The sequence below is a fragment of the Protopterus annectens genome, chromosome 8.part0, assembly GCF_019279795.1.
Source record: "Protopterus annectens isolate FY-2018-M chromosome 8.part0, PAN1.0, whole genome shotgun sequence".
In the NCBI taxonomy this organism is placed as follows: domain Eukaryota; kingdom Metazoa; phylum Chordata; order Ceratodontiformes; family Protopteridae; genus Protopterus; species Protopterus annectens.
The window spans coordinates 1887130007-1887151255 of NC_056741.1; the positions used below are offsets into that span (position 1 = coordinate 1887130007).

At 39.8% G+C, this 21249-nt stretch overlaps 1 protein-coding gene across 1 annotated transcript in view; it reads left to right on the top strand.

The window, feature by feature from the left end:
- Positions 1-21249, top strand: part of KCTD19 (potassium channel tetramerization domain containing 19) — a 955229-nt gene that overhangs the window by 533562 nt on the left and 400418 nt on the right. The window contains 1 exon segment of the mRNA XM_044079536.1: positions 11871-12010. Coding sequence (XP_043935471.1) covers positions 11871-12010 — 140 coding nt within the window.

The following is a 21249-nucleotide window of genomic DNA, read 5'->3' on the forward strand; positions in this document are numbered from 1 at the left end:
TCTGCACATTCGTACAGTTACTCCAATACACACAATATATGGCGCCATCACAGGCCAGTTACCATTACATTCCTATTGCAGGACACACCCACCCACTGGGTTATATTCCTCACACAGGCCAACAGGTGCTTATCCACACTACTTATTCCATCATGTACCTTATGTGTACGCCGGTATTTGCACTTTCTGTCAGTGGCAGAGCTCACGTACGAGTATGGGGGACTGGACACTGTATCGGTGACACTGCATGACACCCTGAGGGACACATGTCGTTTGAGTCTATTAACCTTCCACATTGACTTTCACAGGCCATACATTGTAATTCACATTTGTGGACAAACATGCTTATGACTTGTACATGTTTTGTCATTTGTCCTGACGTCTTTCTTCTCACCTGTCCACCTAGTATCACTAGTTCTGTACATTTCATTAGGACGGGTTACCTTCATACCTCTCACCTGTACACATTATGGGTATACGCCCTGAGGTTTGACCTATGATTCTATTACATTTGTCATGATAATGTGCCTTTCTGATAGATTGCTGGCAAGCCATGACGGACTGTGTGGTTAGGTAATCATGACTGACATTTCTATTTCATGATTACTAACTCTCATAACATTCATATTCCCGACTACGCAATTATTCTGTCAATGGTCTGACTTTGTCTGAGTTATATTTAATATAGTCCCTATTTGTCTGTCATGTACTATGCCTTAGTCCAGCTGTCTTATTCTGACATTCTGGCAGGTATGGTTACCATCTTGGTCGTATGCGTGTCCATACTTGATAATCGCCTACATGGCACTAATATAGGTCCCTACGTCTTCCCCCAATGGTTTACACAATATCCAGTGGATGGGTTGCACCTTTTTGGTGAATATAAGCGTGTGCTATACCCACATAGGTATATTGATCACTCCCATGGGGCGTACCTAATAGATCTGTGCCAACCAACACCTTGGCCCAATTCTGCATACCCATAATTCCCATACCTGACACACCTCCACAGTACCCATTCGACATGTTTAATGTGAGCGATAATAACGTGTGAGGACACTTCCGAGCACTCCCCACTCTGCGGATATCAGCTTGTACATCATACATTCAATCGCCCCTTGTGTTATTACCCTTGCACCTGCTACTGTTGCATGTACAGCTATATCGTAGTTGCAGCTGTGACGTCTTTAGCATCAGTGATGGTTCGCACTTCGTACGGATCACTTTTTGGGGTCCTGCAAAGGACACCTATATTCATGTTTAGCGTTTAGAACTTGGTAGTTTCCGGGAAATGGTATGGAAGCCATCGGTGTATTCTCCTTTCATGCATGTTTGTCTGTCTGTCCATATTAGCTATACTGTGACCTATTTATGTACATGTGTTATATGTACAGGGACATATGTTTGTTGTGTATATATCTGTTAATGTATCATGTGTGTATAGATATATATATATGTACATATATACATATGTCTGTACATTCCTCATCTCGTAATTTGCTTTGGATTATGTCTGTGGATATATGTGTGTATATATATATATATATATATATATATATATATATGTGTATATATATATATATATTTATATATATATATATATATCTCCATATCATACCTTTCAACTGTACTGATTTCCGCTACATGTACAGCTTTTTGCCTCTTATCTTTGCTCCGTTTTTCATAACCTTGTGTCTATCTGGCAAGTTAGTGGCATATCATTAAAGACTGACATTGGTAAATAATGACAAACATTTCAGGTTATGACTTCATACCCTTCAGAGAATCCATGCTAGTGACACACCTGTTATTCTATCCACTTTCTATGTTTGTTAGGCAATATCTGGAGATTGTCCCTATTTCTGGTCCATTTTTCATAACCTTGTGTCTATCTGGCAAGTTAGTGGCATATCATTAAAGACTGACGTTGGTAAATAATGACAAACATTTCAGGTTACGACTTCATACCCTTCAGAGAATCCATGCTAGTGACACACCTGTTATTCTATCCACTTTCTATGTTTGTTAGGCAATATCTGGGGATTGTCCCTATTTGTACCAGTTGTTGTCATGGCTTTGTCCGGTTTCGTACTTTACGGGTTTAACAGGTATGAGCCATGTACATAGAACGTGTGGAAAACACCATTCATTTTCTATTCTGTGAGCAGATTACACACGAGCAGGCGCACTTGCATATCCTTATTGTGGGTTACATATGTTTCATAGATAATTGTGCTTCCGTGAACTTTCATAATTCTGACCGTAACAGTTACATATCTGTATTCCAGTTTACGGACTACTGCGAAACACACGTTCATTTTTACATATTTAAATGTGTGTACTGCATGAATGCTTTCATTACACTTTCAAGTTATATGTGCAGTGGTCATAAGTCAACCGGGACTGAATTCACGTTGGCCGGATACCGGAACCACTATTCTATTGGTGTTCTCCCTCATTGATATGCATACCCATAGTACTTAGCTACATCAACATACACCTCACCGCTTCATCTACGACACAGGCATCCATTCTTCTGCTGGGAAAAAGGCGATACTACATATTACACATTCCCTATTGCTTACTGCTGTGGACTCCGGCTGCATTGTTAATCACTCCGAGGATATGCAGAACACCAAGGCATATAGTCCAGCCACATACAGGTCTTTGATTGTCAGGGTGTTCATGTAGTGATCTGGGTTTAGACTTGTCCACCTGGTGAATGGAACTTCCCTGGCCGAGGTCAAATTTCAGACTAAGCATATGGACAGGGATTATCTCCCTATTTTGAAGTTTTACCTGAGTTTATAGACACAAGTGCTTGGGCACCTGTCAGCAGCTTATTCTATTGGCATTACATATTATGGGTGGGGTTGTTTCAGTCCATACTCCATGGTGAGGGGTGTTCCCATTCACATTTGACTACTACCTGTATACAGTCATACGGGGATTATTATTTTTGGACATGAAGTGACTACAGGTATACAGTTGTACATTACAGAAGTGTCAAGGGCTGTTCCTGTAAATATGTACAGACCATACCTCTCAACCTCTTAGAGCACCAAACCTGTGCAAAACCTACACGATGGGGGGGTCAATTAGGGACACATTTTAACGATTGCTTTTACAAGCTTAGAACGTTGATAGAATGCTAGGATTTGCATTAGCATGACTTTTCTGCAGGTTGTGGAGTCTTATACTCAGGATATTTCTCATTATTTAGTGACGTCAATCCTCAGCTATTTACCACACTGGTGCAGATTGTTGGAGGCACACACCAACACTATGGGGCGAACCTGTGGTCATTCTTAGGGTTGCCACCTTTTCGACTGCCCAAAGTGGGACATGTTCTGTAGAGATGTCAGATTTTCCAGGACAAAACATACCTACAGCCGTGCATAGTTCTGAACTTTAACTTTTTTTGTACATATAATAGCTTATTCTAGTAACATTTGAATTGCTTATGCTACTTCACATAACATATTGAGGAGGCATATATAAAATAACCGTTTTATGCGACTATTGAAGTAAATTAGGGAATAAACTCTCAGGACATTTGCTATGTCTTGATTTTTTTCACAGGACACAACTGCCTACAGAGGGATTGTTACTCGCAAAGAGGGACAGGTGGTGACCCTAGTCATTCTGCGAATATCCGGACAGTTGAGTGGTATGGCACGGACCTCTGTAATACGCTGTTGTGTTCTGGCACAGCAGTAGCTCAGCATTAAAGACTGCAGTCGGAACGTGCTGACAGACAGTTGGGTTTCAGACTTTATACTCCAGACATTAATGCCAATGCGCAAACTGTTATTCTATCAAATTCTATGTTTCTAAGAGATATGTTTACAGATTGTCCCTGATTTTGGACCTTTGTCTCACTTATATTCATGGCTCTGTCCAGATATCTTGCTCACACAGGTTGACAGGTATGGTCAGTCATGACTGCACACAGTCAGTGTCCCTCACACTTGATCAGGGTTGACCTGTTTACGTAGTGTCTTCCTCACCCTCATGCCGTTTTCCACTTTGCAAATGTGTGCATTATATTCTCCCTCCTATTCGTGTCTGGACACGTGCGTCACAGGAAGGTATTTTATCCTGGGTGGTAGGTTATGCATGCCCACTTAGGGCTGGACAGTGTCATGGACCTCCACTGCATGTTCTGACTTGTGTCCAGATATCTACTGGATTGGACATCATGTCGTCATACCCATTCTACTATTTACACAAGTTGGTCATCCCATGAGGGATATCCCAAAAATTGGTCAAGACCGAAACAAGTTAGATATCGAAGATTTTTGTGGCTTCACGAAAACATGCAGGGGGTTTTACCTGCAGGGGATACATGGTTTGCAATCCTGACACTGCCTAGGGTGACAATACCTACTACATATGCGTAGGGGTCACTGTGTGTAGCTGTTTCTGCAACAAACCAGTGGACCAAGTACGGCTGGATTTGGTGGACGTTCTGGTATGGTGGCAGGTTGTGTGTTGTGGAGGGTATGTTGGGTAGGCTATTATGCATCCAGGTGTGTTGCGTTTATTATGGCCAGTTCCATCAGGACCCATTTGTGGGTATGTGACGGTGCCGTATCTATACATTTGTCTTGCATATTTCCATATTCATATGTTTGTGGGATTGTGTTGTACACTATGGCCTATCTGCTTGTCTTGCAGCTGTTTCTACATGAGGTTGTGTTTCTTTCCACTTCACCCACTGCCTCCTCATACACCTCCGGTTCACCTTTTCTGCATATGACACAAGTATCGCCTTTGAGGAATTTGCCATTAAACACACACCCCTCACACGCGAATTACTCACACCCCATAGAGCACTGCTTTGGTTGTTGGCCCATGACACGGCCACAGTTACACATTGACTACTCTACATGTGTCGGGTACCTTTATGGTTGTGTGGACTACCCTGCCATGTTTGCTTTCCACATGCTATACCTCACGCACATGGGTACACACCCTTACTTCACTTTCACTACTTGGTTGGTGTACCCGGGTACTACCCATTCGACTGTGTCACATACACGTTCGGATTATACAGCTGCCTTCCGGATTTTGCCAGCCTGTTCTACTCATTGGTAGGATGGCACCTTTTCCTATTTCCAAGCTATTCCTTACACATGTCTGACTGTTATGGACATTGCCTCCCCACAGTCAACGGTTGTGTTTCCACCTTTTCAATTGGTCACAGTGTGACATTGGGTTACCAACTGTCCCACTTTGTGAGGGACAGTCCCTCTTTGTGCAGTTGTGTCCTGACATGTAATTGTCAACATGGCAAATGTCCTGAGATTTTAGGACAAACATATTTCTTATATTTTATGTGATAGTTGCATTAAACAGTTAATTCTGTATCTGAAATACCTGACTGTTATGAGAAACAGAATAAGCAACTAAAATGCTACAGGAATATGCTTTTCTGTAGGCAATACAGTTATGTCCTGTCCTTTGTACTGGCCATGGGTATTTGTCAGCCTGTACAGTCTGATGTCTGTACCAAACATGTCCCACTTTGGTAATTTGTAAGGGTGGAAACCCTACTGTGACAGTTGCGGTGAGCACAGCATATTTTACAGGCCGACACATACCCATGGTCAGTTCGGCAGATAGAACTTACAATTCTTGCCTATATCTAAGCTTATTCTTGTAGCATTTTGGTATCTTATTCTGTTTGTTATGACATTTATGTATTATATGTCCAGTGACCTATGTTTAATGCAACTATTGCATGATGTCTACGGAGGAATTATGTCCTATATTCTCTGGACATTTGCCAGTTTTACATGTTTGTGTCAGCACACATCTGCCCACAGAGGGACTGTCGCTCGCAAAGTGGGACAGGTGGTAATCTTGGTCAACGGTACAGATCATACTGTTCCTTTCGACCTACATGTGTCTGTGTTGTTATGGCTCATTTATATGCTCCTTCTGTTTCGTTTACATGCGTATGCTATTTCCTATCACATTTGGTATGTGAAATACGGACATACCTTTTGTATGTGACTATTACATGGCTTGTGGGATATGATTCAGACATACGGTCACTACCTATATCTACATTTCTCCTCATGTATTTTGTTATGGACACATCTGCACAGCTATGTTCCCTCCCTCAAATTATAGGTCGGCTGGTGACCCTCTCCATTGGACGTACCTACTGGCGGCGCGCTAACATCTGTTACGTTTCACTTCCACATGGTATAGCTATCAACACTACGTTGGACTACAGGCACACGGTTTTCCTGTCATTTGTTCATGGGTAGGGACCCGTTATTCCCTACCTTGCATTTGTGTTTGAGTCTTCATTTTCTGTTCACAGGGACTCTGCTTTGCATAGGTTTCAGTCTCCACGGACACTGATAGGTACGATTACTATAGCTGGTGGAATATAATATTCAGCAGTTTAGGTTGCTCCTCGAAAGCTGACATTGACATGCCTCCCTGCGCAACTTCGATACGCCCCTTGCACTCGCGCACGTTTCCTATGCATGTGGCTGTGGTCGCTGCGCGCCTTCATTAATATGCATATGGCACGACTACTCCACATCTACGCCGCATGGCCGGCGCAAGCCTTACGCCAGGCTTGCGCCGATCTTCATGAATTCAGGGGTATGTCAATATGGTTTTTCATTTATATAAATGTATGATTTCCTATGTCATAAGTGATAATTTATTAAAGATGTTACTTGTTTGAAAAAAAGCTGAAGCTTGAACTGCTTTTTGCTGAAGAACTGCAGGACTCTTCTCAGCCAGAATTTTCTCTTCACCTTTTCTTAATGAGTTTCTTTCAGGTTCTCTAAATGTCTTCTTTGCTATCTTCAAGGTGGTGTACTTACTAGCCAGTAACTGAATTTTACTCAGACTGATGGTATCACTGGCTATTTCTCAGTTTCTGTTTTCACACTGGGAGAGCTGAAATTAAGCTATTGATCATTGTGTAGCCATCTTGGAAGAAGGGAGTTAGGGTTATTGAGACTTTGACATAATGGTGAAGTGATGTCAGGCTTTAACAGAAATGTACCTGCATTAATGAAGCGAGAGTTGATTTTACTAGCAATGCTTAGGTTAGTTGAATTTCTACAGGGATTGACAGAGTTTCCGTGATCTAAGGAGATTGTTAGTGGATGAACAAAGTTTTTTTTTTTTTGGGGGGGGGGGTGGGAGGGTCTTAGTTGTTTTGTTTTGGTTTTTTTTTTGCTGTCTGATATAGTACTTTTTTATTAGCATTTAGTTGACACTTAGTCATACTGTGTAGTTGACTATAAGTTAAAAAGTTGCTCTCTGAATTACAGGTAAAGGTCCCACTCTTGTAAATGGAGGTTAGTAAGTGTGTGTGTGTGTGTGTGTGTGTGTGTGTGTGTGTGTGTGTGTGCGCGTGTGTGTGTGTGCGCGTGTGTGTGTGTGTGTGTGTGTGTGTGTGTGTGTGTGTGTTTCTTTTTTACTTTATGATATTGCAGATTCAAACAGGTACTTAATAACAACTTGTTATTCCTCATATTTCCAGGTCTCTGGTGGTCACATGGCTGAAGCAACCTTGTGGCTCATGTTGAGAAATTTTCTTGGTAGCCTAGAATTATGGTTGGGAAAATATGCAAGAGTCAAGCTGCAAATGGAAAGACAAGGAGTTGATGAAGTGCTTCCAACTTGAGGACACAACTTTTAGTCTAAATATAAGCAAGAATATCTTTGTGGAAAGAGTGATAGATGCAAAGAGTGATAGATGAATGAATGGAACAGGCTTCCAAAGATACTCATTTTCCAGAAAACGTACTGATAAACCAGATTTGGACTGTTTGAGCATTAGAAAAACATGAGATTTTCATGGAATTCTTCATCTTAAGTCAGAGCATTCATTCACCATTTCTTGTATTTTGTCTTATATTTGCTACTTTCAATAAAGGTGTCAGTTTACATATTGAGTGTTCTATACCCAGCATCTGTTTTATGTTTTTTTTCCAGATGACATGCTTGACGATCATCAAGCCTGCCCCCAGCTGGATATGACCCATTAGTTAACTTACCTGGTAATTTCATCCAGGTTTAGGGCAAGACTTCTCTGGAGACGACTGCTTTGAGGATATGTGTTATGACCTAAATCACTCCCCTGCGGTATGGGGAAGATGAGAAACAATATGCCTCACCACAGAGGCTCATAACACCTTCCCCAGATGGATGCACACTGCTGTACACCAGTCCATGTGTTAGTATTCCAGCGCCTCCTTTGATGGGACCAGAACTGTGCCTGGCCAGCACTGCCCCACCTCTACCAGGATGGACACACTCATCTTCCACTGCTAGCACCATCATGCAGTGGAGATGCTGAGTGAACCCAGGCCACCTGGGCTGTAGTCAGAATTTTATCCCATTATATCACTGGTGCTTGTCAAATATGTTTTAATTTTGTATATACATACATGTGCACCATTTATATTGGAATCATGTTAATTACTGGAAATTACAGTATTAAAAGGGTAAGCCAAATGGGCTAATTTTTCTTTTTCGGTCATCATTTGGCATCCAGTGTAAATTAAAACATGTTGAGATGCAATCTAATGTTCTGAAAGGTCGGACAACAGAACTACAAAAAATGAGAAGTACAGCAATCAGTAGTGAAGCAAATGAAAGAGAGGAAAGAGGTGATATCTAAAAGTGAAACACTGAAAATGGAGTTAAGTATTGAGGTACAGTTGAAAAGGTCTGGAACTAATATGTATGCTTCTCTGTTTGAATGGCCCAGTAGGTGGCCTCTTTGAAGAGTGCAGTGTGTTGCAGTTATAGAAATAAGTACTTCTTTATACTGTTAATATACATAATTCTCAAATGTACCTCATTACAAGGAATATTTCTCATTTTGAGTCTTAAAAAGTCTGTGCTCCACATCGTTCCACAGGGAAATGGTTTGATACAAATTTATTGTTAATAATTTTTTTAACATATTCTCATGGTAAATAATACTGAATCATATTAATCCAACAAAATAATTTTTATTTAGGAAGAAACACTTATTAACCATGCTGTCATCTTCCTACTTGAGGTCATTAGTCGGTATTCTACATTTTGAGAGGCAGTGTTCCACATTTTGCTGATATGTTCCACATTTTGAAAGACAGTGTTCCACATTTTGTCCATTTTGTTCCACATTTTGGTAGGCAGTGTGCCCCATTTTGCAGGCACATTCCACATTTTGAGTGGCATTGTTTCACATTTTTCCCATTTATTCCACATTTTGATAAGCAGTGTTCCAGATTTTGCCCATTTGTTCCATATTTCGATAGGCAGTGATGGAAGGTAAGGAATTATCTTTAATGTGTGTATACTCTGTATTGTTTGGAGACTACTGCTTTGGGATCTGAGTATGGGGAGTGAAAGCACCAGGAGCATTAGGAAATGAGAACAGTCAGAAAATTATTGAAAAGTGTTCTTTAGACACTATCTTGAAAACTGCATCATTGAAGGAGGATTTGTTGATGCAAAGGGATTTCATCCTACCCCCACAGTGCGGTAACCCTTGGGTCATTGTTAGCAGCTGGACTGCAGAGGGCACAACCACCTACATAAGGTGCAGGGACTTTGACCCCTTGAGCGCATTTTCAGTGTTTTCATTCTAGAGTGAGTTTGATGTATCCATTGGTTTCATACCCTAGAATTACCACCAGGCAATTCTCTAGTTCAGGGGTTCCCAAAGTGTGCACCATGGTACCCTGGAGAGCCACGACTTCCTCACAGGGGCACTGCAAACTAATAAGCTTAGCTGCAAAATAAACCACGAACAGTTAGTATTTTATTGTGCAGCTAAGCTTATTAGTTCACTGCAAACTAAGTCTAGACCTACATTGTAGCTGTTTAGCAGAACTGGCATCAGGTATAGCAGCGGTCCTCAACCACCGGGCTGCGGACCAGTACTGGGCCATGGAGCACTTGGAACCAAGCTGTCAGGTAAGTGAATGCCTGTAGTGAGTGTGTGTGTATCAGTCTGCATGTGTGAGTGACTGCGTGCATGAAAGCAAACAAGTCTGTGTGTGTGAGAGAGATCGGGAGAGTGAGAGCGATGTGTGAGTGAATGCAGGAATGAATGAAGAAGTGGCTGTGTGTGTGTGTGTGTGTGTGTGTGTGTGTGTGTGTGTGTGTGTGTGTGTGTGTGTGTGAGATCGGGAGAGTGAGAGCGATGTGTGAGTGAATGCAGGTATGAATGAGGCAGTGGCTGTGTGTGTATGTGTGAGATCGGAAGAGTGAGAGCAATGTGTGAATGAATGCAGGTATGAATGAGGAAGTGTGTGTATGTGTGAGATCGGAAGAGTAAGAGGGATGTATGAATGAATGCAGGTATGAATGAGGAAGTGAGTGTGTGTGTGTGTGTGTGTGTGTGTGTGTGTGTGTGTGTGTGTGTGTGTGTGTGTGTGTATGTGTGAGATCGGAAGAGTGACAGGGATGTATGAATGAATGCCTAAGTGGGTGTGTGGCATGTGGGTGTGAGATTGGGAGAGTGAGAGCGATGTATGAATGAATGCGTAACTGGGTATGTGGCATGTGGGTGTGACAGACAGTGAGACCGATGTGTGAATGAATGCAAGTATGAATGAGGAAGTGACTGTGTGTGTTTGATCGGGAGAGAGAGAGAGCGATGTGTGAGTGAATGCAGGTATGAATGAAGAAGAGACTGCGTGTGTGTTTGATCGGGAGAGAGAGAGAGAGAGAGAGCGATGTGTGAGTGAATGCAGGTATGAATGAGGAAGTGACTGTGTGTGTGTGTGTGTGTGTGTGTGTGTGTGACTGGGAGAGTAAGAGTGATGTGTGAGTGAATGCAGGTATGAATGAGGGAGTGACTGACTGTATGAGAGATCAGAAAAGAGTGAGAGCGATGTGTGTGAGTGAATGCCTGCATGAATGCGAAAGAGACTGTGTGTGTGTGTGTGTGTGTGTGTGTGTGTGTGTGTGTGTGTGTGTGTGTGTGTGTGTGTGTGTGTGTAGTCACGGGGGAGAGAGTGAAGCGTGACAGTGATCCCTGGCAGCAGCAGCAGTGAGGTCTGTGTAAGTCTGGACACATACCTCTCACCCTCTTAGATCAAGAAATCTGGACAAAGCCAAAAATAGTGGGGGTACAAAGGCACAAAATAGGGACACTTTTAAGTACTGCTCCCACAAATTTAGAAAGCTGATAGAAATGCAGGTTTTGCATTAGCATGAATTTTCTGAAGTGTATGAAGTATGAAACTCAACTGTCTGTCATTATTTTCTGACTTCAGCCTCAATGATCCGCCAGTGATTTGCCAGAAAACAACAATTTTATGAGAAAAATACCAAAAATATGAGGCAAAAATCTGGACATTCTGCAAAAATCTATACAGTTGAGAGTTATACTGGACAGAGCCAAATAATAGGGACAGATTTTAAATATTGCTCTTATAAACTTAAAGTTAATAAGGCTGACATTAGATTTGCTTATCTCTCAACCATAGTAGAACAGTGTTATGCTGTTAAGCAGAATGCACAGTTTTTTTTGTAATTGCCTTTTTATTGTACTTTTGAGCTTTTCTCCCCAGGTCTCCTAGTCCAGTCAAACAAATGTCAAATAAATAAATGAAATATGCACTTTATGCATGCTGGTGGGGGCACCTTGGGAAAACCCGGATTCAGCAAGGGAGCCAAGAATCGAAAAGGTTTGGGAACCACTGCTCTATTCTGTAAATTGACAAGGGATAGTCTCTAAATTTGAGCTGGTAAGTGAAGAGATTTGTAAAATCCTAAAATGTTATCAACTATCTACACAAATGTATTTGTTATATATTTGTAGGATTAATATATTTTGCCCCTCTCTCTCTCTCTCTCTCTCTCTCTCTCTCTCTCCTTTTTAGTATCCCGAACTGCTATCAAGCCATAAAGTTCACTGGATATATTATGGGCAGAGCCTTTTTATTGCTGGAGATGGACAGATCTTCCGCCACATTCTTAACTTCCTCAGGCTTGACAAATTGTTTATCCCATCTGACTTTAAGTAAGAATTACATATAGTTGAAAAAACAAGATCAATGTACTACTAATATGTCATTTCTAGGGAGCAAAAAAACAAGTTTGTAAAAATTGTGAATTAAGTAAATATTTTTCCAGGTTTACTGGGCTTTACATAACTGAATGAGTCAGTTACACAAACTAAGGCTGGAGAAAGTACCACATACATTAAACTGGGCTGTGAAATTCAGCTACCTCTACAGATATGATTTCTCAGTTGCTGTGAGTTGTAACCAGAGTAATTTGCAGTCTTGCAATAATTTTTTTCTTGTGTAGCTTTTTAAATCAGTTGTCTTTTATGTTCATAAAGTTTAGTCATCATTACTGGCTTATATCCCTGCCCAGTTGGTAGCCCTTTGGGTCAGATTTTTGATAAGCAGCAGATTTTCTCACCCTATAGAAAGACTAAGCTACTCCCTCTCAATCAAGTGGATGTTGCCAAGCCCATAAGGATAAAGTAACTATATATCAAGCCATTTTCTATGAGCCGGTAGTCTGTTGTTGTTGCTTCCAAACTACTACAGTCTCAGTGGACATTTTAGAAAGAGAATATTTTTTTATCTGTAGTAAAGGAGTACATATTAGAAACTGCGGTGGTGGTGCTGCGGTAGCGTTGTCGCCTCCCAGTAAGATGTCCTGTTCGATTCTCAGCTAGAACATCTTCTGTGTGGAGACATGCATGAATGGGCATCCCTTCGTTGAAGGTTGTGCGTCAGGGCCAGCAACTCGGCACGTAAAAATCCACTGCCAATCATTAGCGGACCGGAGTTCCGCTGTGGCAACCCCTAACTGGGAAAAGCCAAAAGACACAACAATAAGTAAAGGAGTACATGTTAGTTCTGTGTCACTGTTATGTTATGGCTACATTTCTTAGTGTACAAAAACATTTGAGGGAGAAATGTTAGTTTATCTTTATTCTTTCTTTGCAGTTAACAACTGAATGCTTGCTAGTTAGAGGTTTTTTAGTGCAGTGCATGGAGCATTGTGATTATCCTTCAAAATAATGAGAAAGAAAGGTGCTTATCAAGCTTTTATTAAGCACCTCTCACTGCTGTTAAGCTCTAGTCATGCAGTAGAGCATTAATAGTTACAGCAGCCGCCTCAGAACAGCAAGAGAAAGCACTGAGACCTGTAAAATCTTAAACACTCCATGTAGCCTTTCCCTTTTTTGGCTGAGTGAAGTGTGTAAACTGAAAGCTGTGTGATTTCTGCCACTGTTCTCTGGTGGCTGCCTTATGTGTGGCGTGTTTATGTTTAATGATCAGATGGAACGTTCATCAAACAGCTATTCATCTTACATAGACCATCAAACTTCCCTTTACTGAATGGCCATATGATCATAAATAATTTCAACAAACGATCATAGTTGGCCAACATAAAGGGAATGGAACATAATACGAGCTTATCTGCAACATAGTGTTAAGGAAACCTAACCATTCCACACTGTAGTGCGATCTCGGAGCTGGTATATATAATTAGTTTGGTGTGTGGGGGTGCAGTCCCCACCATAAGGAGGGTCCAATGTTCACCGATTCCTGCTGTTGTAGAGGGCTGCCCCCCCACCCCCACTAATTATATATACCAACTTTGAGATGGCATTATAATGGAGAAAGGGCAGGTTTCCTTATCCTTACATTACTGATAAGTAGACTCACCCCTTTTAAGTAGCCACAACCAGAAGCCACAATTTCAAAAAACACATGCAATAATTGCAGGGCATTTTTAGATGAAATGAGGTCTTCACTTCATTTTCTAGTCTCAACCTGGCCCATTTACTAGTGTCCACCCATTATTTCTCCATTCTGGTCTACCCACACCATCCAAATTACTTTTTTTCTTCTTCTTTTTGTAGACTTTATATTAGCCTTCAGTTTTTTTGCAGTGTCCTTTCAACACACCATAACTGGCCAGTACCCCATTGCAATAACTTTGGAGGAAGAAATTTAATTAAGTTGAGGTCTAGGGAGGCCAAGAGATTATAGATGGTATGAAGTGCATTTTAAAGCTTTTCTGAAACCTTTTGATTCAGTGATTGCCAGAACAGAAATTATGACTAAGGAAAAAAATTACTTTTTTTTTTATTTCAAAGAAGAATTAAGTTGTGTCGAAGGCTTAATGTTTAAAGCAGACAAATAGTTGCAGAGAATTTGAATAGTAGAGACCCATAAAAATGCTTATTAAGGCACATATGTCATTTCTAGGAGTAGTGCCTACCTCAGTAACCCCCCCCCCCCCAAAAAATATAATCATGTTCTGTATACCCCTTTGGTGTTGATTGGGAAGAAAGTGAAAAACAAATGTCTGCAGTCATGTATTTCAAGTTGCTGCTGACATAGACCTACACATCTTCCTTCTTCATTCATACCACCAAGACAGGCATCTTCTGTATATCTCTCCGATGTCAGAATGGGGTGAAAGTGAAAGAACAAATAGAAAATAATGTATTTCAACTAGTTACTGTGAGATGTATATACACAGTATGCCTCCTTAACCTTATCCCTAAAAGATAACTACCTGTGTATGCATTTGATGTTCCATTTTAAGGAAAGTAAAAAAATATATCAGAATAATGTATTTCTTGTTGCTGCTAGATAGTGCATTGTCCACAGATATAATGATCTATGCACACCACTGAGGTCTGATTGTGAGGAAGAATAAAGAAATAATAATCACATCATCCCCAGCCCCCATATAAGCTATAGTGACAATCTGTATACTCCTTTGAAGTTTGATTGAGATGAAATTAAAGAAAAAATTGACACTCTTCCCATCTCCCACACAAGGTATAGAAACCTTTTGTTCTCGCATCTAAGTGGGGTTATTTTTTGTAGTAAGTGTGGCCCAGACCAGAGACCACCTCTAAGTCTTTGTCAAAATACATGTATATAGCCAGAAGTGTAGTAGGAAATAAAGCCCTTATAAACCCTTGAGGGTCTAGATGTTCTATCCTGCATTGTATGCCTTATTTTTAAAGAAAATTATTTGATAACTCTTTTTTCACTGCGCAGAAGTTTACATGTGTACTCAACAATATTGTGTGTGATCACAGATAAAAAAATGGTGATCTTTTTGGCACACATGCACACACACATACACATACACATACACACACACACACACACACACACACACACACACACACACACACACCTAGACAGGCACTTCTCCATAAAAAGACAAGTCATTATAATGGCTTCTTAGGACTACAGAATCAGAGACTGATGAGAGGTATTGGCATTCCCTCAGTTTTCTTGTAAGTAAATGTGCAAGATTGTGCATATTGTGATAAGATGCACAAACATTCACAGTGCATGCTTTCTTACAGACAAACCAGAGAAATGCCAATTTACCTACTGCATGTCTTGTGGGAGTTGGAGGAAACCAGAGCACCTGTATAAAATCAACACAGAGACCAGAAAGACATCCAGACTCTGCACAGAAGAAGCCACAGCCAAGAACTCAATCATAAAGACAAGTGCAGTGAAATAACAACAGCAATACATGCATATGCATCCTGCCCAGATGTTTATCTGTGATGGGAATTGAAAAAAAATAAAGCCAACTTGCTGCCTTAATTTTCATGGCAACCACCCCCATCCCATTCCCACAACCACATACAAGCATATGCCATGCCAGCAACCACTTTTGCACAGATTAAAGCTAAATCAAAACATTCTGTGACACTGCTTGTGTCACACCAGATTAATGACTGTTTAGCATTAATCAGTTGGCAGGGAATGAATCACTTTTATCCACAGTCTCTGAACCCATCAATTACAGCCACATTATTGGCTCTCTATACTTCAGATGTCAGATTTTAATACAAAATAGTTACAGTATAGTATTCTAACTTGCAGTACACAAACACACTCTAGTCATGTAAAGCCAGGTTAATGACCATTTAATTTGTTCATGACAGCAAGGTCAGTCATTTTCATCCACAGACAGTCCCACTACATAGCAATTATAACCACATTGTTAACTGATTACACCTCAGATGTTTGCTGATTAAAACAATATAATGACCAAAGTAATGTATTTCAAATGTGTTTCATACCAATACACTATAGCCACAAGTAAAGTACTCCATATTACTTCATGCAAATGCACACCATTCATACAAAGTCATATTAATGACTGTTTAAATTGAGCAAATGATAAAGGAGTCAGTGACTTTCACCTACAGACATCCCCTGCAGCAGTTATAGGTAATATGTTGATTGTGTAGATCTCAGAAGTCTGATTGCAGTTTAAAAAATGCCCACAGTAATATATTTCAGCTGTGTTTAACATAAATGCACCACAGCCCTGCCAAGCCCAATATCACCTCATAATAGCCATAGTAATGTATTTCAATGTTTTACACAAGCAGTAGCCAGATTATTCCTGCAAAGCCAGCATAATGAGCAAATTCCTGAAGGGTCAGTGATCATCACAGCCATTTCTCATTTCCAGGTGTATCTGTGTACCTTTCAAATGTTAAACTGCAAACAACAAATAAAAATTGCAAGATAGGGGACACAGCATTTGACCTCAATTTCACACAAGTACACAGTTGACAGCCAAGTTCTTCCTGCAAGCTGCCTTCTGCATGGTGCCCATAAATCTCAGCTATTACTGATTGTGTCTCATATTTTTGCTCTGTCCACCATAAAATGTTTGATTTTCTGGTAAATCACTGAGGATTAGAGTAAGTCAGTAATGTCAGACATTAGAGTTTCATACTTCTTATTGTCCAGAAAAAGCATGTTGATGCACAATATGCTGTTCTAGTAACATTTTAGGTGCACTAAAGGAAAACTGAAAAACGTCCTTCATTTTTGGGCTTTGCCCCCCCCCCACACCACCACCACCACCATTATTTTTGCCTTTCTCCTTACCCATGATCCAGTACTAAAAAATGCCCATGCTGCTGGTGCCAGTTACTCCACTATGCAGGAAATCTGAGTCATCCCAATAAAGTTATACAAAATTTGTATGAACAGTTGCTGTGACACAGTAGTGTCTCCCTATCAAAAGTGCAACAAACTACAAATCTCTTAATTAAAAAAAAGTTACAAACAGACAGCACCTCTATGTATTCTTTATACCATGGCCTTTCCCAGTATTTTCTTCTTAGTGATTTTTTTACTTCAGTTATCTGATAAACCTTTCAACCATTCAATAACAGGGAAGGCAGATGCAAGCAGGGCAGCTGTGTTCACTAAATTCTGGCCCTCCTTGTCAGCATATAGACATACTGACAAACACTGCTAAATCTAGGGAAACCGAGTTCCTCGTACACTCCAAATTGTGGAGCATCACTTGGAATACTGGAGAAATGAATGAGGAGTTCCATTTTCAAATAATAGAGAAAAAATTCCAGATAAATGGCAGTGCTATCATTTTAAAGCCATAAAGAAGTAATCCAGAAAAATAATGTCACTGGGGCAACAATACAGCTTTCAAAGCCAGAAAGCATAGTGCTCCTACACTTTTTTCTTTAATTAATATAGCACATGGAAGCAAGTTAAGCTCCATGTACTACAAAGAGTTATGATTGGGCTTTTTGATCTAAACCCTGCTTATCATGTTTTTGAAACAGACATCAGGATTCACATCTTAAATTTTGCTCTTAAGGTGAAATTTCTTAACATCCATATCTTGAACATAAAACATGCTGTATGCAATCAGAGAACTGATCATAATCATCTATGTATTATGTATTTCTTGTGCTAAAGTTTATTTCTGTTCTGCTGATTATCCTCAGAGTTTATTTCCTGTTGCTGTTTTGAATAACTGCAAAATAGTTCTTGTCTGATTATCTCCAAGGCACATGACAGGATAACCAGGTTTGAACAGATTATATCTACCAAACAGTTTTGACTCTTCTAAGATGTAGTGTTTAACATTATCTTGACTTTGAACAGCTTTTGAAAGCTGGCAGCTTGTTTTATATATTAACTCATTACATCTGAGTGATGCCTCCACGTGCATCTGCAGTTAACTCCTACTGATATCTCTACGTGTCAAATATTGCTTGTTCATATTTGCATCCATAAATCTAAAATCATGCTATGTACAAGGTTTTAAAAGATTTCATCTTAAACCTGCAGTACAGTGTTTGTGTGAACTACACCAATGTAAATAAGGTGAGGCAGTTTTTCCTCTGCTTGTCTTCTTCTGTGGTCACAACCATTAAACTGATTAGCATGTATCAGAATTAACTATGCATAAAACATTGAAGTTTACTATGCAAAAAAGGTTGATGTAATTGGAATCCTCAATTCAAGTCTTTTTTAAAGTTGTGTTCTTTGGTAATACACAATATGAAAGTATTTAAACTAGAAGAATCTTGATCAAAGTTTCTAGGCAAAGTAACATGGTTTTCTTTGAGTGTGCATATCAAAAATGAGTAAAGTTTGAATCAGAAACAATTTCAGGTGGGTTTAAATGCATTGTGAAAATAAAATCTTCAGCTTCTACGTATACTGCAGCATTGTTCTATGAAATAACTGAGAAGGATGAAACATTATCTAGGTGGTATTGCTCTTTCACATTATTTAAATTTGACTTTTTAATTTCTTATACTGCAGTAGTTAGAATGGAATTACCTTGAAATTGCTTGAAGACAGAGGTTTTTAAACTCACTGAGGATGTTCCTTCTGAACCCATCACTCGCTGATCATACCCCTACTATGTCAGAATACTCAGAGAAAACAGAGGGAGCTTGATACACCCAAGCCTTCAACTTACTTAGTTAACTGCCTGAGTGATAGAATTTTAATACCTTTTAAGCACATTTTTTTTCTGAGGACATACAGCAGATATTAGGAGGCAAAGAAGACTGCCACAAGAGAATTGTGAGTAAATGGAAAAGATTTTTAGTTGGTGGCAATCCAAGAATCAGTAGCCTTTAAAGGCTCAAAGTCCTCTGATTTTTCAATATATATATAGGTGCATAGGCAAGTACTAATTGCCCTTGTAGGCGTTTTTAAGCCTAGCCAGTTTCCCTTTCAAAGGTGTGAATAAATCTCTGTACCTTATGTCTGTGAGGTAAACACCTTAGCCATCATACCAACCCCAGCCAATAATTTTTGTAATGTTTTTATCTTCTAGACTTTCTTATTCTTCTATCAAGTTTAATCTCTCAGCCTTTTCTGCTTATCAGACCTTCTCTCCTTCTACCATATCTCTTGTAAAATAGCTTTTGAATGGGACATTAAATATCTACCCACCAAAAAGACAGGTGGCTCCTTTCAAGACATCTGATCAACTGATTGTCTCTTATGAACATAAGAAGAAAGGACAACCTATTGTATTCATAAAGAAGGTATACTAAGAACTAAGATAACACAAGAATGGAGAAAGGAGATTTTGAAGACAGGGATGGCTCCAATTAGGGGTACAGAGAATAGACAAGATGGGGCTGGCAAAGAAAACAAGGTATTGTGAACAAATAAATAGAAAAGGAAATGGGAAGAAGCAAAGAAAAAATTTGGATTGCAGGTTATTGATTGCCATCTCTATTAGTAATTAATATTAGAGTATAGACAAAGAGAAAGGGATAGGAGAATCTTAAATGGAAGACCTGCTCTGGTTAAGTTTAAGTGACTCTAGAACAGAAGCTGCTGCTAAAAATGGATTATTAGTGGAACATATAAAATATTGCACAATAACTATAGGAATCAATCAGAAGAGGTCAGAAAAGATTGGGGAGAGATTAGATATACAATTCACAAAGAAACAATGGGAGAACATATGTATACTCCCAAATATGTAACAGACATGAATAACTTTAGACCTATACCAATATTATCTCCCCTTGCTAAAATACTTGAAAAATGTGTTAAGAAACAATTGCTAGACTGCCTCCTGCAGGAAGAATTCCTATCTCCTACACAACATGGCATCCGCCCTTTCCATAGCACTGCCCTTCCAACATATATACATACTGTCAAGAAAGCTAGAGATAATGGCAAACTAGTCTCTTCCTTATTTCTAGACTTGTCTAAAGCTTTAGACACAGTTTGTCATGGCAATCATCTACTTCAAATATCTTCACTAGGTCTCTCACAGACCACCCTTCTGTGGTTCAAAAGCTACCTGTCCAATAGTTGTCAGTCAGTAAAATGGCACTTCCCGGTCTCTCCTTACCTCCCAGTCACCACTGGTGTACCACAAGACTCTATCCTCAGTTCCCTCCTCTTTAACAATCTCACCAACACCCTCTATGCTTCTACACAATGGGCCACCCTAATACAATAAGTAGATGATTCCACTCTTATTTGCACATCTGACAACATGGTACACATAAAAAAAAAATTCTCAGGAAACTTTTATGGCCACAGCCACTGCAACATACATCTCATGTTCAACCCAAAAAGACAAAACTGCTACTTTTTTCCCAAATCTCTCTCTCATGAAAAAACTAAATTTAAAGTCTTCTCTCTTGGTAATACAACCATTGAAGTCATTTCTTATAGCAAATTATTAGGGGTGATAGTAGATGATAATCTTACATTTGACCTGCATTGCAAAATTGCATAAGAAAAAGTCATCAAAAAGAAGGGATGCTTTACAGAACCAAAATGTTTCTCATTAACACAACTAAAACTATACTTGCCACTACTTCTCTCCTCTCCTCACTTCTTTATGGTGCTCTCATCCTAATAACCTCCAAGCTTCACAAAAATTAAAACTTGAAAAATGCTCTAACAAAGTTATTAAATTTGCAGCAAATACCCCTTTCAAAACCCACCAAAATGGTTAGAACTGCCACATCAACTAACATATACACAGCTTCTTACCACCTATAAAATTATCCGTAATCCATCTGCCTGTTCAGCACCAACAAACATTCTACACAACTACATTCCCAGTTAGTCATTGCGATTCAATGACCAAAAACTCCTGTCTGTCTACAAACCTAGCAGTTCTGCTGGGCATTGTTTGCACCCATACATGGTTGGTAAGGTCTTACCCATATCCATCAGGTTTATGCCCTCCCCCCATCTTTCAAAACCACTCTGAAGTACTTTCTAGCTAAACTCTGGCTTTGTTCTTGCTCAGAACTTGTCCAACAGCAAAAACCAACCAAGTAGAATAAAAAGTTCCATACTGAACAGACAAAAAAGTCTTTAATTCACAGTTCCAACAATAAAATGAGCACTTTCGTCTGCACACAGCAGACTTCTTCAGAATAATAAACCTCTGGTGCCTTGGTTTTTTATACAGTCCTAAATT